This window comes from Labrus mixtus, chromosome 8, assembly GCF_963584025.1.
Source record: "Labrus mixtus chromosome 8, fLabMix1.1, whole genome shotgun sequence".
Classification (NCBI taxonomy): Eukaryota; Metazoa; Chordata; class Actinopteri; order Labriformes; family Labridae; genus Labrus; species Labrus mixtus.
The window spans coordinates 10,769,863-10,787,062 of NC_083619.1; the positions used below are offsets into that span (position 1 = coordinate 10,769,863).

General features: G+C 38.5%; 1 protein-coding gene across 2 annotated transcripts; it reads left to right on the plus strand.

Moving 5' to 3' along the window:
- Nucleotides 1–14,804: 14,804 nt before the first annotated feature.
- Nucleotides 14,805–16,928, plus strand: LOC132978890 (protein shisa-like-2A). 2 transcript variants are annotated; one of them, XM_061044238.1, is made up of 3 exons: nt 14,805–15,040; nt 15,540–15,676; nt 15,851–16,928. In XM_061044238.1, the coding sequence occupies exons 1-3, from the start codon at nt 14,859–14,861 to the stop codon at nt 16,033–16,035; spliced, it is 504 nt and encodes a 167-aa protein (XP_060900221.1). In that variant the 5' UTR covers nt 14,805–14,858; the 3' UTR covers nt 16,036–16,928. The 2 variants fall into 2 exon arrangements, with proteins under 2 accessions (XP_060900221.1, XP_060900222.1); XM_061044239.1 differs by having other exon boundaries at nt 15,854–16,928.
- The last annotated feature ends 272 nt before the right edge of the window (nt 16,929–17,200 follow it).

The following is a 17,200-nucleotide window of genomic DNA, read 5'->3' on the forward strand; positions in this document are numbered from 1 at the left end:
ATCTGAGTATGATACTGGATTGGGTGTTGGTTTTGGAAGATTCCATTTTAAGAAAAAAAACAAATGTTGACATTATTTAAGCTGATTTTGTACAACATAATGAAAGATTCAGGCAGAAATGAATTAAACACAATGACCTGAATGATTTCATTACTGTTTTCTGTATTAACATTTTTTTCTCTTGCCGGATAAAATCAAAACTTATTATTGATATATAAAAGGTATTTCAGCAGACATTTCCATTAAAACACATTTCCTGTTTCAAATCAGTTTCCGTGAATGTTTTTTTCTAGGAGATGTCAAAAACAGAAAATAGCAAATAGAAGCAGGAAATATGTTTTGGGGGAATTGCAGGTAAATTGCAAAAAAAAAAAAAAGAAGAAGGGATTCAGAATATAGAGGTTATGAAAGATTATGAGATGAAAATAGAGTAATGTAGACCAAAGAAGAAGACTTTTGAAGTAATATGGCAATAAAGACAATAATATGTAACAGAAGAGCCCCTGTTCATACACCCCATACATACATCCTGTCCTTACCCCCAGACCTCCATCATCCTGATTACACCAAGTCCTGCACAATGCAAACTGCTTATTTCATTTCCATTAACAACAATGAACCGCATGTGGCAGACAGGGAAAACCAGAGGCTCTTATGTTAACATAACAAGCTTTCACATGATGGCTGATATTACTCTAATTGTAATCCCAGATGCCACATCTGCTGCTGGGCTGCCGTGTAATCCCTGACCGGGCTCCAGGATGTGCTGTCGTCTGAGGCCAAAGACGTGGACTGCTGATGCCGGTGGGGCCCCCTGCATGCGGAATCCGCTGCTGTCTGCATTGTTAATCGCTGTGACCTGTAGGAAATGTCATCTAAAAAAAGCTACCGGCCACTATGGTTGAACATCAGTAAAAAGGCTATTCAGTGTCTCTGCTTGAAGTAATGCTCCCTGCAGACAAATGAAGCCTCCTTGGGTGACTAATTACAGTTTTCACAGTGGTGTCTGTAAAAAAGCCAAGGTGTGTGGGGAATCGAACAAAATCAAAATCTTTTTGGAAGATTTTACAAAGGAGAGTTGGATGGATATACTGTATGTGTGATATTGCCTGAAGCTTTTGTGAAAATAGTATATAAGTGAAGAAGAATCAAATTCAGTTGCTGAACCCAGTATTTGTGATTTTATTCACTCTGTAAAGACTGTAGAGAAATGGTTATGCTGACATGTCAAGCAACAAAAGTAAATTTGACAAAAAAAAATCTTTCTGAACCACTGACTAACTTCATATTTCAAACATGTAATGCATGCATATCCTGTTCAATTTGCGTGCCATTCTTGGCGTGAAATCTATACATTTTATTGAAATAAACTCTATAAAAAGCTGCCTGAATTGTAGAATACTGGAAATAATAAATGCAGAAAAGAAAATGCAGAATATCACAGACTGCATCTACTGCTCAATCCCCTTGATGTTGCAGGAGCTTTCTCATCTCATCTTAAAAACATGTTTTCAGTTCATTTCCAGGCAATATTATCCATTGCAATCATGCCCAATGCTCTTCAGTGAAGAAAATAATTCAAAATTGATTTCTTGGGGTAATTTGAGTGTTTAGTAGACTGCAAGGGGAGTTGTTTTTAGTTGGGGAAAATGACTACGAGCTAATCATAGTGTGAAGGTAATACACTCCTGCAGATTGTGCATACAAACTAAAGCGAGACAGAAATCCCATTAGAGTGAGAAGTGTGTGTGGAAACTGTTCTTATGCAGCACATAGGATGCAGGTCAACATTATCTGTCATGTGGCAGAGTAAAGTTGTGAAGGATGTTAGCGTCCTTCATAACGAGCAGAAGGATCTCTGCAGGCTGACAAATGGGGGGAGAGATTGATGGGGGAGGCAGGAAGACAAGTGAGAAGGAGGAGGGTGAAGAACCCGTCGTGTTAGCAGGGGGTGGGTGGCAGGGGTCACGTCATTGTTAATTACTAGCTTGTTGCATCGACAGATTTATGAATGAACACATGATTGGGGGGGGGGGGGGGGGGGGGGGGGGTTGCATGAAACCAGCACACTGAAATTGAAACTGCATATCCATGAAGGTTATATGTAAGACTCAAATATGTATAGTTTTGTTTTCCTGTTTTCAGTGCCTTAATGAGTGTTTGAATGAGTATTATTTATGAACAAGTAGGTGTGTGTTGTAACTGCTATGTCCCTTCTACAATCCCCCACCGCCGTCAAATAATCCCTTGCCTCTGCCAATTCTTTCCCTGTTTCAGGATTGGACTGGCAGAGATAATCTGGGATTAGAGCGAGCAGTCAAGCCTGGTGTAGTCCTCATTCATTTAGCTGGAGCAGACATGCTCGAGATCCACAGGTCATCTGCTGTGGGCCTCAACATATTCCATTATATATTATCTCAGGGCAAAAAATGTGCAGATTTGGGCACTTTGCATGACTGTGAGCGAGAATGAATGTGGTTGCTGCCTTTTTAGCTGTAGGGGAACAGTTGATACTGTCCTCACCAGTCTGAATGAATGTGATCCAAACACACATGTCTACGTGACTGTCAGTCAATGACGACTTGATCCCTTTGTCTTCCTAATTGATCCTAGTTTTAATTCTTGTTTCCACTAACTGTACACCTGTAGCCCTGTCACTCATTTCAACAGTAGTTACAGGATTGTCATTGTACAACCTTTCACACGTGATTATACCTGCACATTAAAAATAATAAGATGTGTGCTACTTAAATCTAAATTTAGGATGTGTCTCCAACAAATCATGTCATATGTTCACTATAGCTGACAATGGCAAACATAATGCAACGTTCTGAAGTCCGACTATTCAAAAACACATTATGGTCTAAATGCAACGATGGAAACACGCTGCAAATGAATGCAAACTGAACATGCAAAAAGAAGGACTTGGAAGGAGAGAGGAGAACAAGGCAGGAAATTGTCCTCACCCATCTCAGTTTTCTTCATTGTTAACCTTGAAAAGTTTATTTAGTTAGTTGACCTGATGACCTCACACAATATTTACATTTTTTGGATTGGATTTGAAAATCTTTACTGTCCCTCAGGGGTCATTTGGTTTGCAATAGAGGTACATACGGCAATACTCATCATAAAAACATCACAAAGACATATATACATACATACATATAAAACATAACCACAATGGATATGATCATGATGGACATGAGTGAGATAAGGGACACAAAGTACAACAGTTCATAGTGTAAGTGTACTGACGACAATGCCTACAGCTTATTTAGAAACCCAACTGCTGATGGGACAAACAACCTCACATATCTGTTAGATCTGGCCCTCCTAACATGACTGAACCTCCTCCCTGTTGGCAAAAGTCTGCATGCAGAGGGTGCTGAGGTATTTCAGGATGGAAGCATATGATGCTGAAATGAAATAACCAAATAAAATGAAATACCTGAAATACAGTCTGAAGGAAAGCTCAAAGTAATCACAATCTGCTTGGGTTTATATACACATGCTTCACAGAAAAACCTTCAGGCCTTAATAAGGATTGCCGATACAGGCGCAGTCAAATATCAAATACATTTTGTCATACATTTCAACACGTCGCACAACAGTAACGTCAAGGAAACTTCAAGTCTTAGAATCTTTGATATTTAGCTATTTGTGAGAAACCTTCATCCTTGGGTATAGACAAAACAAGAATATTACGGATTAAATTATTGTTGCATTTTTCATGCGAGCTGTGAGTAAAATGTGTCCTCGACAGTAAACAGAATTTTTCCATTTCACTATTGGCCTGTTCCAATGTAATGAACTGCACGCTCAGTTCAAGGTTGTAATAGTAATAGAAAAAATGTGTATGTGGTGACTTGTGCTTTCATCTTATCACATTTTTATATATGTTTCTAGGGATGGCGTTTACTTCAATAAGAGATGGGAAAATCATTTAATCAAAGACAAACGTTCGATCTCCACAGTGACTTCCAGCCTCACATGATTTTTCTTACAAGCCTTACCTTATGACAGATATCTATTTTTCAATCAACAGTAATCTGTTTCTATGACAGCACAAACCTTTATCTAGACCTAATCTTGACAGTTTACGATTTTAGAATACATTCTAAAGTTGCTTTAATCAATATTTTTATTCGCTGGAGAGGAGTTGCTTGCATTGATATTCCCAAAGAGACTTATTATCTGCCTTTACAGCAACCCCGAAGGTTAAATTAAGCTAAAGTTCATTTTAAGTGAAATTGCACCCCGTCTGCTTTACTTTACATACAGCAACTTCCATTGTAGAATACAAATTTAAAAATTATTATTAAGCATCTTTAAAGGACAAGTGTGTAAGATATCTACTGAATGAAATCATGAAAATACCTGAAAATTAGAAGTTTTAACATTACTATAATGAGAAATTAAGGACACATTGAAGTGCTGGCTTCTCTGACAACAATGCAGTAGCCAGTATGTCCTCCTCATAAATTTCAATTCTGGTCCAGAATGATTTTTTTTTTTATTTTGACCAGAGAAGTAGGCGAGAGATTGCTCTCTCCAATGTTTTGAATTTAGACTGAAGTACCCATTTTGAGTGCTAGGTGCCAGAGTTACATATTGCTCTTTAAAGACACTCTTCTCCCCACACATTGAGCAATACAGAGTTTAAGAACATTACATTAAGCTCTTAGATTTTTTTTCTTAGAATGAAATAAAATAAATCCTCAGTAATACCACCCTCTCAAATTTAAGTAACTGAAAAAATGTGTTCATTGTGTTTAGGATGAAGTACACTTTATTAAAGCATTCTTTTTAATTTTCAAGAAAAAATCTTCACTGTTGACTTCATATCAATTATATTTTTCAGTGATGTGGAGGACACAGACCAATAAGTATGCAGAGGCAAAGCTGTGACCTTTACAATCAATTACAGACTGAAAAACAGAGATTTCTGAAAATACTGGAAAGGTTTTCTTTACAGTTCTTTGCTATTTTTATAAACACCATTGATTCGTTTTCCTTTTTCTTTGTGAAATGACTCCCAACTCCCCCCCCCCTCGCACTACAGTACATCCTGCATAACCCTTGGATTAGAACAATACAGACACAATAGCTTATTGGTAGGATTGGTGGTAAAAAGAATTAAAGATTTATTTTTGGGCTTTTTGTGCCTTTAATGGAGAGATAGGACAGTGGATAGAGTCGGAAATCAGGGAGAGATAGAGTGGGGAATGACATACGGGAAAGAAGCCACAGGTGGGATGTGAACCTGGGCCACCCGCTTGAGACAACAGCCTCCATACATGGGGCGCGCACACTAACCACTGCGCCACCAGCGCCCCGTAAGGTTGTTTTTTTGTGTTAGAGTATGTGTTAGTCTTGTATCAGTGAGGAATTCAATTCAAGGTATTTCAAATACTAGGCGGAAGAAGACGTATGTGTGGTGTGGTCTTATTTGGTGCTCCGAAGTAGTGCTAAAACAACGTTGCTTGCTGACGGCAAATCAATCGCTATTTTCTTTCTTAATATATATTACATATATAATATAGATTAAACCTCACAGTAACTGATTATTTTAAGGTTGTATTTTCTTAAATTAGCTGAGGTGGTATAAAGGCCCTGTCTGCAGTGATTTGAAGTCTAGTGTCCGTGTCAGCATTAAGACCAATCCTTTTAATGAATGAGGGAACTGTCTGTCTTGTTATTCAGATCATTCCTTCATGCTTAGAATTTAACCTCTGTCGTCACTAAGAAGCCAAAACAAAAATCAAGACTTTACCTTAACTTTCCTTTGAGACCTGTACCTCTGGTGAAAAAGGGCTGGAAGGTTTTTTTTTAGATAAAGCTGCATGTTTGCAGGTATTTAAGGAACTGTTACTAGGTAGGTATAACATTTCTTATGTCCTCTTAAATGACACAAGCTTCTTGTCTGTGTAAGTCTCAAATTTTCTTTGGTGCGATATTGGACTAAAATATGATAATGAAGGCCAAGAAGTATTGGAATCATTTTAGACGTTAAACCCCACATTTGAGGCTTATTTGTTGCGTTCATCATTGCCTGTGCTTTGAATAAGTAAATGTACAGATACAATGTCAGGTTGAATTGAACAGACCATGTCTGTGAATCTACTTAAGCAAGAGAGGCTTCTTTTGAGAAGCAGAACAAAACTGTGCCGCCCACCATGTGCAGGTTTTGACGTTAAAATCCTCAATGTGTGTTATAACAAAGACATTCTTAGCCGCTGGCATCTGCTGTTCCAAAAAATAATGAAGGCTTTTCAATCTCTTGCACAGTTTTCTTGGAACGCCAATGGTTTGTTCTGAGATGAGTGACACATAGTAAGTATATTTATCTTTAGAATCTTTAGAACAATAATAATGCTCGTGCCCTGTTTGCTACTGTCGACAGGCTAACAAACCCTCCTGTGTCAGTAGCATCTGAATTTCATTCCACTAAGGTCTGCAATGAATTTTCCACCTTCTTCACTGAAAAAATCCAGAAAATTAGACAAACTGTTAGTACCTCATCATCAGGATCAGGATATGTGCTGTGTCCATTTAAATCCAACTTAAGCACCATGACACAATTTAATCAAATCAACCTTAAAATTCTGGAGGACATTATACAACAATTAAATTCCTCCTCCTGCTGTCTTAATATTCTGCAAACAGGTTTTTTCAAAAAAGTTACCCAAGTCATGGCTCCAGATCTGTTACAAATTGTAAACATGTCTCTTCTCTCAGGTGTCTTCCCACAGGCCCTGAAAACAGCAGTCATCAAGCCACTATTAAAAAAGAACAATCTAGACAAGTCAATAATGAAAAATTACAGGCCTATATCAAATCTTCCTTTTTTAAGTAAAATGATCGAAAAAGCTGTTTTTCAACAGTTAAATAACTTATTGACATTGAACAACTGTTTCGATGTCTTCCAGTCAGGTTTTAGACAAAATCACAGCACTGAGACAGCTCTGGTGTGTTTAATGACATCCGTTTAAACACAGACAGTGGCAGAACCTCAGTCTTAGTTTTACTTGATCTCAGTGCTGCGTTCGACACAGTTGACCACAATATATTACTCGACCGACTGGAAAACTTGGTGGGACTTTCTGACACAGCACTAAACTGCTTTGAATCCTACTTAAAGGACAGGGACTTCTTCATGTCTATAGGTAACTTCAAATCTGAGCAAACAAAAATTACTTGTGGAGTTCCCCAAGGTTCCATCCTGGGGCCTCTTCTGTTTAACGTCTACATGCTCCCACTAGCTCAGATTATAAAAAAACAATAAAATAAATTATCATAACTATGCAGACGACACACAAATATATATTACAATGTCGCCAGGCAACCATGGTCCCCTAAAACCACTGGGTAAATGCATAGAGCGAATCATTGAGAGGATATGCAAAAATTTCCTCCAGTTAAACAAAGACAAAACTGAGGTTGTTGTTTTTGGAGCAAAGGAGGAGCGACTAAGAGTCAGCATGCAGCTTCAGTCAGTTACATTGAAAACCACAGACTAGGCAAGAAACCTGAGTGTAGTGATGGACTCAGACCTCAATTTTAAAAGCCACATTAAGACAATTACAAAGTCAGCCTACTATCACCTGAAGAACATATCAAGAATTAGAGGACTTATGAAAAAACTTGGTCATGCTTTTATCTTCAGTTGTCTTGATTACTGCAACAGTGTCTTTACAGGTCTGCATAGAAAATCAGACAGACAACTGCAGCTGATCCAGAACGCTGCTGCTAGAGTCCTCACCAAAACCAAGAAAATGGATCACATCAGTCCAGTTCTGAGGTCTTTACACTGGCTCCCAGTCTGTCAAAGAATAGATTTTAAAATACTGCTGCTGGTTTATAAAGCGCTGAATGGTTTAGGGCCAACATACATTAGTGACCTCCTGATTAATTACAAACCATCCAGACCGCTCAGGTCGTCTGGGACTGGTCTGCTCTCTGTCCCCAGAGTCAGAACCAAACACAGAGAAGCAGAGTTCAGTTTCTATGCTCCTTATATCTGGAACAAACTCCCAGAAAACTGCAGGACTGCTGAAACTCTTAACTCTTTTAAATCCAGGTTGAAGACACACCTGTTTACAGCTGCCTTTCATTAAACAATTTTAATAAGATTTTAAATTATAACTCTGCACTGTAACTTTTAACTCTTTTTATATTTTTACTTTATTTATTTCAATTAATTTCATTTTAATGATTTTTATTTGAACATATTTTCAGATTTAATAATTTCAGGGATTTTTAAACTTTCTATTTTAATGTTTATTTTCTTTTCTCTGTCATGATGCTTTTGATGTCTGGTGTGAAGCACTTTGAATTGCCTTGTTGTTGAAATGTGCTATATAAATAAACTTGCCTTGCCTTTAGAAGGTAAGTTTGTTCAATTTATCAAACTGTTGGGCGGGCTGACCCTTCTTTTACTTTCTATTCCAACATGTCGGATTTACCAGTATTCATCCTGTATATCCTTATGTCCATGAATGTGTCTGTACAATAGAATGGATTTAACTCACTGCCAGTCTTAGTCAGTTAAATGGCAATTTATTATGTTCCCTTAAAAGGTTTTATAAGATACATTTCATTACAGTCTTCTATGTCTTGTCTTTAGGACAAAAATCAAGACAAACTTTAATGGAGGCCCCGTCTGTCCTTTTTTTTTTTTTTTTTACTGAGGTCTGAATGTAGTCCAGAGCATTTTCCATTTAATCACAAACTGAGTATTTATTTCAACTCAGGCTGTCTAATGGAGGAAAAATACCCTGACAATTATTTTATCAGTCATGGATCAGAGCTATTAGAGTATGAAAGTGAGTGAAAGAAAATTATTCACATTGGCTCCTGTGGGTCTAATGAATATGTTTTTAAAAAGTTTCAACCTAATGGAGTTGAAATCTATGTCCCCAGTTATGAATTTAGTTGTCATGAAATATTGCAGACAGAAAGACGTCATGTGCCTCAGCCAACAATGATCTTTTTTTAAGACAATCATTGTATTATTATAGCTTTAAATCATTTTGAAACCCAAATCCACAATAGTACTATCGGATCTTATAAACTTAAAAAATTTCAAGCTCCACTTTGGATTTGTTGGTGGATCAGTTTGTAGAGCCGGCCTTCTCTCAACCATAAATTGGGGGCCACATGTTCGCTGTATCCTTGGGCAAGACACTTAACCCCGAATTAATCCCACTACGTCAGCGGCGTATGAATGTGTACGAAAGTTATTAGTAACTTCTGATGGTCACTTTACATAGGAACCTCTGCCATCAGTGTGTGAATGGGTTTGAATGGGTAGGGGGGACATACAGGTGTGCCCGCACATTGAGACAAACCTTCTGTTGCGTGTACACCAGGACACCACCAGTGCTGTCCATGCAGCGCCAGCGGCCTTTGAGCTGCCCTATGGCACGTTCAACAGCTGACAGCTCTTTGTGTTGTCTGGGAGTTAGTGAGCAGGTTTAGAAGCCAAGTCACCGAATATAAGTTCATGAGTGTAGTTAATGGCATGTTGTTTAACATGAGATGTATTTTGTGAATATTCCTCCAGACAACATTCTATAAGAGGACTGTCACAATGTCACATTATGCAGATTAGAGTACAAACTACTAAAGGAATATGTTTGATTTATCCTCCTTCATAAACATAGCTCAGTAAATTGAGTGGCAAATGTATTTTGGCAAGTTTGGTGAGATTCAGTACTTTGTTTGGCACTGTCGAACAACAGAGTTTGATGGTGTAAACTTCATTAGACAGAATGATGAAGATGTGACGAGTTCTTGCTTACAGGTGCATCATGAAAAGACTGAAGAGTACGGGAAATATTGATTGAGTTTGATCTGTTCATCAGAAATAGTCCTGAGAAGACACTACAAAATGGCGTGTCCACTATATAGTGCACTATAATGAATAGGAAGTGATTTCAGATATACACTGGGTAATCAGACACAGGTCAGACTAACAAGGGTGAGGACAATGAAGGCAATCAAAATGGAGGGAAAACAGACAAAAGGAGGAAGTAAGACAACCCAAGAAACACTGGGGACAAGAACAACAAAATAAAACAGGACACACTTTTTACAAGACCAGGGGCCCGTTTCTGAAAGAAGGTTGAACAAACCCTCAGTCTGACCCTGAGCTCTGAGTTGATTTACTCTCAGATGGGAAACTCTGAGTTTCTGGTTCCAGATCAGCAGATTTGAATTTGTTAAATCAACTCTGAGTAGGTCCACTTGGTGTTCAACACGTGCACTGCGATGATAAAAAGCCAACATGAAAGGAAACCCTGATTCTATGATTCACCATGGCAACAGGTGACAAAAAAGAGATCCTCCTACTTTAACCATTTCGAAATATAGCCTATCTTCATGCGGACATACGGCGAATATGAACAGGTTTTAAGAAGGAAAAAAATGAACACTCCCCTCAGAAAAACAATACTCTTTTTTTTCCCCCTGTACATGGCAGTTTCTCCAGGATTGACTACTTTCTAGTTGATTCTAAATTGCTTTCAAGCATAGTCAGCTCAACTTATCATGACATATTAATTTCAGATCATGCCCCTTTGTCTATGAATATTAATTTTAATATTCCCATACGTCGTTATAACTGGAGATTTAACCCCTCTCTGCATGCAGACCCATCCTTTTGTGAATACATAGCAGCTAAAATCTCAGACTTTTTACTCACTAATGATAACAGTGCGGTTTCAGATTCAATTCTTTGGGAGACCTTTAAGGTTGTATTGAGGGGTCATATTGTCTCCTACCAATCATCGAGTAAGAGAGCCAGACAGTGGCGATTATCTGACATTGAGGCTGAACTATCTATATTAGAGGGCATTTATCGTCAATCTAAATCCATTGACACATTTAATTCCATCTTGAAAATAAAATACGAATATAACAATATTATTGGAGAGCAGGTCAAAAACCAAGCTAAAGCAAAAGCACTTTGAGTCAGGTGATAAGGCCGACAGGCTGCTTGCCAGACAGTTAAATGGCGTGCAAGCAGACAGGGCAATACATAAAATCTCTTCCTCTACTGGTGAAATACTAACAGATCCCAAACTAATCAATGATAGATTTGTTAGTTTTTTCAGCCAGCTGTACGCCTCTAAGTCTAAAGCCACTGTGGTTGACATTGATGGCTTTCTCAATGTGTTAGACATTCCAGTTCTTGGTGACGTGGCTAGGCAGGAAATGGATTCAGACCTTACTCTGGAAGAAATCACAGCCGCTATTCGTTCATTTCCTAATGGCAAAGCTTGCGGCCCGGACGGCTTTGGAATAGAGTTTTATAAAGTCCACATAGATAATGTTGCCCCTCTTTTACTCCGTATGGTAAATAGCTCTCTTCATGACGGTAGCTTTCCAAAAACATTGTATGATGCTAACATCTGTCTTCTTCTGAAAAAAGATAGGGACAGTACTAATGTCAGTTCCTATCGTCCTCTAAGCCTGTTAAACAGCGATCAAAAGATTGTCGCAAAAGTTTTGACTAATCGACTAAATAAACACATAGACACGTTAATCCATCCTGACCAGACAGGATTTATCCCAGAAAGATTTCCCTTCTCCAACACTCGGCGTCTGTTAAATATAATGTACTCTACCAATCTGCCCTATTCTGCTATTATTTCTTTGGATGCTCAGCAGGCCTTCGGCCAAATCGAATGGAACTACATGTTTGCCACTCTTAAAAAATTTGGCTTCGGTGATAAATTTATGACTCTCTTGCGAATGCTCTATGACTGTCTTAAATCCTCTGTCCTCACCAATCATGATAGGTCTACACCATTCTCTCTATACTGCGGAACAAGACAGGGTTGCTGCCTCTCCCCCATGCTCTTCGCTTTGGCCCTCGAACCGCTGGCAATCTCTATAAAATTGAACCTCCAGATTTCTGGAATATTGTGCGGCGCATCTGACTCCACTATCGGCCTGTATGCGGATGATGTGATCCTGACTCTGTCAGATGTAAAGACTTCCATAGCCCCTCTTCTCGATCTGATAAAGAACTTTGGGCAGCTTTCTGGTTTCACTATCAATTGGGAGAAAAGCCTCTGTATGCCTCTCTCGGATGACCTCAATTCCAACTTCCTTGACAATTTACCCTTCAGAATTTCCAAGGATAATTTTACATATCTAGGAATCAATATTTCTAGAAACCCAAAGCTTCTTTTTATTTATTATTTATTTACATTTGATTGAGAAACTAAAATCTATGATAGAAAAATGGAAGCTCCTCCCTCTCTCTCTTATAGGTCGTGTTAATATAATAAAGATGATTGTTCTCCCCAAGTTTATCTATCTTTTTCAAAATCTTCCCATTTTCCTTACATCTTCCTTCTTTAAAACTGTCGACTCTATTATAATGCCCTTTATTTGGGCCTTCAAAACTCCTCGTATTTCTAAGGCGCACTTACAGAAGCCTAAGAATGAAGGTGGACTGGGCCTTCCTGTTCTCCGACACTATTATTGGGCCTGTAATGCAAGAGCATGGATTTTCTGGTTCCATGTTCCAGCTATGACAGAACAGGAGGCCTCACTTTATCCCAGCTGGCCGTATGCGAAAAGTTTAGCTGGGATAAGTTCATGTGCTATTAATGCTAGACTCCAACTCATTCAGTTCAAGGTAATTCATCGACTGCACTACTCCAAGTCCAAACTGAATAGAATCTTACCCGCAGTCTCTGCTACATGTGATAAGTGCAACTCGGAGGTTGGGACCCTAGGTCACTATTTCTGGTCCTGTCCAAAACTTAATATATTTTGGGACAACATCTTTCAGATGTACAGTGATATGTATAACGTACAGCTACTTCCTGACAGCCTGTCTGTAATGTTGGGTTTCTCGAATCATGTTTCGACTCTTCCTTCTGCTTTACAACAAGCTTTGAGGTTCGGTCTGGTTGTAGCAAAAAGAGTTATCCTGAGAGAGTGGAAATCAGCCTCCCCTCCTTGTTTTAAAAGATGGCTGAATGACATGGTGTCTTGTTTATATCTTGAAGAAATTCGGTACACATTGTCAAACACGCAACCCAAGTTCCTTAAGATTTGTGGTCCTTTCATTGAGCATATTAAGAAGGAGAGAAATCAAACTGTGAACTGATTGTATTTTAATGCTCTATATTGCACTGTATTGTACTGTGCTACCCTGATCTGTGCTGCTTTTTATTGATATTTTCATTTCTTTGAATCCTGTTTCTCCTGCCTTGGCCTTGTTTTTCCTTCAGTCTTGCTTTATCTTGTTTTTGCGGACTCCATCCCTGATCATCAATGCACCGAAGGACATCTACATTTGGACTACATGGTCACATACTCCCCTTTCTTTTCTTAAGCTGGCAGTTTGACTTGTGTTGTTGTTGTTGTTGTGTTTGTCTTTTCTGTCTGTATTTAAGTATTGTAAAATCAAAAATGTTTATAAATAAAATTTATTAAAAAAAAACAAAAAAAAACTTAATATTTAATCAAAATTATTATAGGCCGATTGCAGGTCAAATCTGGTGGAATTGTAGGCCTATTATACCTACAATTTATTTTCATTAAGATGTAATCCAGCAGAAGAAAGGTGACCTTAAAACAGCTCAAAATGAAATAAGAACATAATAGGCTCATATAGATTTAAAGTTAACTTCATTCAGAGTCTATTTGAATGTGCAATGTGTCTTAGCATAGACATCAACAGAAGGATATAGACACAGTGATGTCATGGCCATATTCAAATAGGCTTCATATCCATGTTTTGACCGGCATCATGTACTGATCCTTAGAATTTTGAATGCTTGAACTTTGTGTCGGGAAAATGTAGGCTATATTTTGTCAACACTACTGCACTTGATCAATAAAATGGCAAAGCTAGCCTACTTAAAATAGGTTCGGAAAACAGCCACGCTGAAAAATGTACTTCAACTAACAGCGCTGCTATTCGTAGCCGAGTGCGTAAAGATGCAAAATATTGTAATATGTTATAGGCTATATATTTTTTATTACTTACATTCCCTCAAATATTTAGCTATTAGACATTGAAACATTGAAATCTGTAATTGTATAGTTTTAACGGGCGCGTCTTGTGCTGGCAGCCATGACAGACATGTTTGTCGTTACTGTGGAAACGCAGGATGTTACCTAAAAGACCACTGCATTAGGAAGCGGGCACTGCTACTGAAATCTACTGTTGCTGTATGTGCAGCTGTGATAAAAAACGTAATGTAAATGATACTTGGATACATCATCAATAAACATATTCAGCTTTTGTTATTGTTTTGATTGAGAGACCCCTGGCGGCGGATTTGAATAAGTCAATAAGGCCCCCCTCCAAAAAAGTGAGGAAATGCCCCTGTAAACTGTTTAAAGATTGGACTATCACTTTTAGCAGGACATATTACCCGGAAACAATAGGCTAAGTGATGATATGTTGTTCATTCACGGAGCAATTCTGTTCTGAGTGCCACATATTTAAAAAAAATAACTCAGTAAATCCATCAAACAAACTAAACTGCCCAACAACTTAAGCAGATTAAAAGAGTGGGGCCACTTGTTTGTCTGCGAGGGGGGAGGTAAAGATACGAAGGGAGGAAGGAGGAATAAATGAGGGAGAGAGAGAGAGAGAGAGAAAAAATAAATAAAGAATGAGTAAAGAGAGAGAGAGAGAGAGAGAGAGAGAGAGAGCTTATCGTATCTTTTCTTAGTTGATTCACTTAGAAACACGCAGCTGCTGGAGAGACACGCACAATACTGCTTTCACAGAGTGCACATGAAGATGCGCGGATCTTCTTCTTCTTCCTCGTTTTTGGATTAATAGTTTATTTTTTCGGTCCCCCTTTTTTCTGTGCAGCAGAATGAGCGCTGAGTGCAGCAGCTACTACAGCGCAGACGAGGTGTTGGTGGACGGATTCTCCTGCCCCAGACTGGGAAACGCTGCTGCTGCGGTCTACTGCTGCGGGTTTAATGATGTCAAGTATTGCTGTGATGATCCCAATAGTTTTTTCCCCTATGAATACGGATATATGTGGTGGTTGAGGTAAGGGATTTTCTAATAATTTGAAGATTATAAAGATTTTGTAGACTTTTTTTTTCTAAAACCAAAATAACAAATATTAGGCTACAGCCTTTTCACTTTTCTTCTTCTTCGTTTGTTTTTACATTGCGGACATAAAGACAACAGGGTCTTCACTCGCTTATAAAAAAAACTATTCTCCCGTGACTCACTCTAACAGAAAATCCTTATTTCCAAAAGCTAATTATTTTCAGCTGTGAGTGAGTCCTTATTCTCACTCATTCTCAGCGAGGAGTGTTAAACCACTGCATCAATTACAGCAAGACACCTTGCATATCAATCAGTTCATTCATGGATAAAAAGACATGTTTTACTGTATTAGAACAATTTCAAGTTTATTGCAGTATCTCACCTTATTACTTCTTTATTTATATTTAGAACTATTTTCTTAATGATGTATGTTCTACACATCATGCTGTCTTATCTGCTCCACTCTTTCTTCTTCTTCTTCTTCTTCTCCCAGCATCGGTGCTCTGGTTGGTCTGTCCATTGCAGCAGTAGTCCTCCTCGCATTCCTCATCACTGTATGTGTCCTCTGCTACCTCTTCATCGCCACAAAACCCAGTCGTCTTGACAACGGCCTGCCCCTCAGAGCGCCAGGTAAGAGGCGTGCATGCTCTTTTTTTGTACACTCTTGATAAAAGGTGTTAGCTTTGAGTCTTGATTCCCCTTTTCAGATAAAGACATTTTCAGAGAAAATCTCCACAATCTGCTGTATTCTCATGTTTTAAAATTTAAATGACTCACTTTGTGCATTTTTATGTGTGCTATCAGCAGGAGATCCCAGTGAGGGATCTACTCATGTGAGAGTGACATGCGCCTCTGGTCCGCAGGGATTCAGAAAACACTTCATGAGCCGGAAGCTTGACTGTGATAATCAGCCTCCAGACCCTGATCTCATGTTCCAGAGGTGTTTTACAGCTAATGTCGCCAGGGTAAAAGTGGAGAGCCCCTCGTAGGCTGTTTGGAGACTTCTTTTCTAAATATGGGACGACAGCAGAGTCAGAACCTCAGGAGGCAGGGTTTGACCCCTGATGCTGACTTAACACGGTGAGCAGCAGAGCCATAGCGAATGAGAATCCTCACTGTGTTGTGCTGACAAAACTGAGCGAGGGCACACAATGAGCTCTGGAAAGCCTTTGAGAATGTTTTTATCTATTTCATTGTTCTCCTCATCAAGCTGCAGAAGAACATGTTTCATCATCACAGCTTTAACTGAGAGAGCATGTATGGAATTTAATTATACTCCTTCTGTTTTGTAAGAGACTATTTATAATTGGATCGAAGAAATCCAAAGACTTAAGAATGGAATCATCAAGGCATCGCTTAAACAACAAGGGACATTGGCCCAGGGTTGAAATCCAGTTTATATTTCAGATGTACAGTTTCATGTGCATCATGCTTATTACTTATCGCAGGAATAAGATCCTCATTAGCCAAGAAAGCAGAGTCCTGACAGCGAGGCTGTGAAGTCAGGGTGCTGTGGATTTTTATCCACGTCTTCTACATTTTACTCAGGGACTGAACTGACCTTTGGTAAGGATTGGCAGTGTGATAACACAGTCCTGATCAGAAAACATTGACGGCATTATTGTTCATTCAAATGCTTTAAATGACTTTACTTGATTGTCTGTATTGAGTGTCTGTTCTATTTGTTATTGTTCAAGTGTTGATTTGAGTTCTGAGAGTGTATGAATGATACAAATTGAGTGTTTTCCTCATACAATGGCCTTTTTTTTCTAATATTCACCAAATTCAGCCAAAAATTATGTCTAGAAACAAATCTTTTTAATGCAAGTTTTTTTTGGGCATTTTATGTCTTTTTCTTGATAGTAAACAGCTTTGGCTGGAATCAATTTAATTTAGAAAATGACTAGGTGTCTTCAGACCGAAAAGGTAGCGAACTTCTGGGAAGACAGGATTACACAGAGTTTCAATGCTAAGAAGCAAAATTCCTATGTACAAACACTAGAATGTGTGTCCTTTGATTATTTGTGGAAGGTGAAAAGATGCAACAAAGCCCAGAAATTCATATGACACTGTCTCTCAAAAGACAATTATTGTTTAGCTTTCCTGATGTACATAAAGTTGTTTGCTTGTGGTCATGACAAAACAGGCCTGACA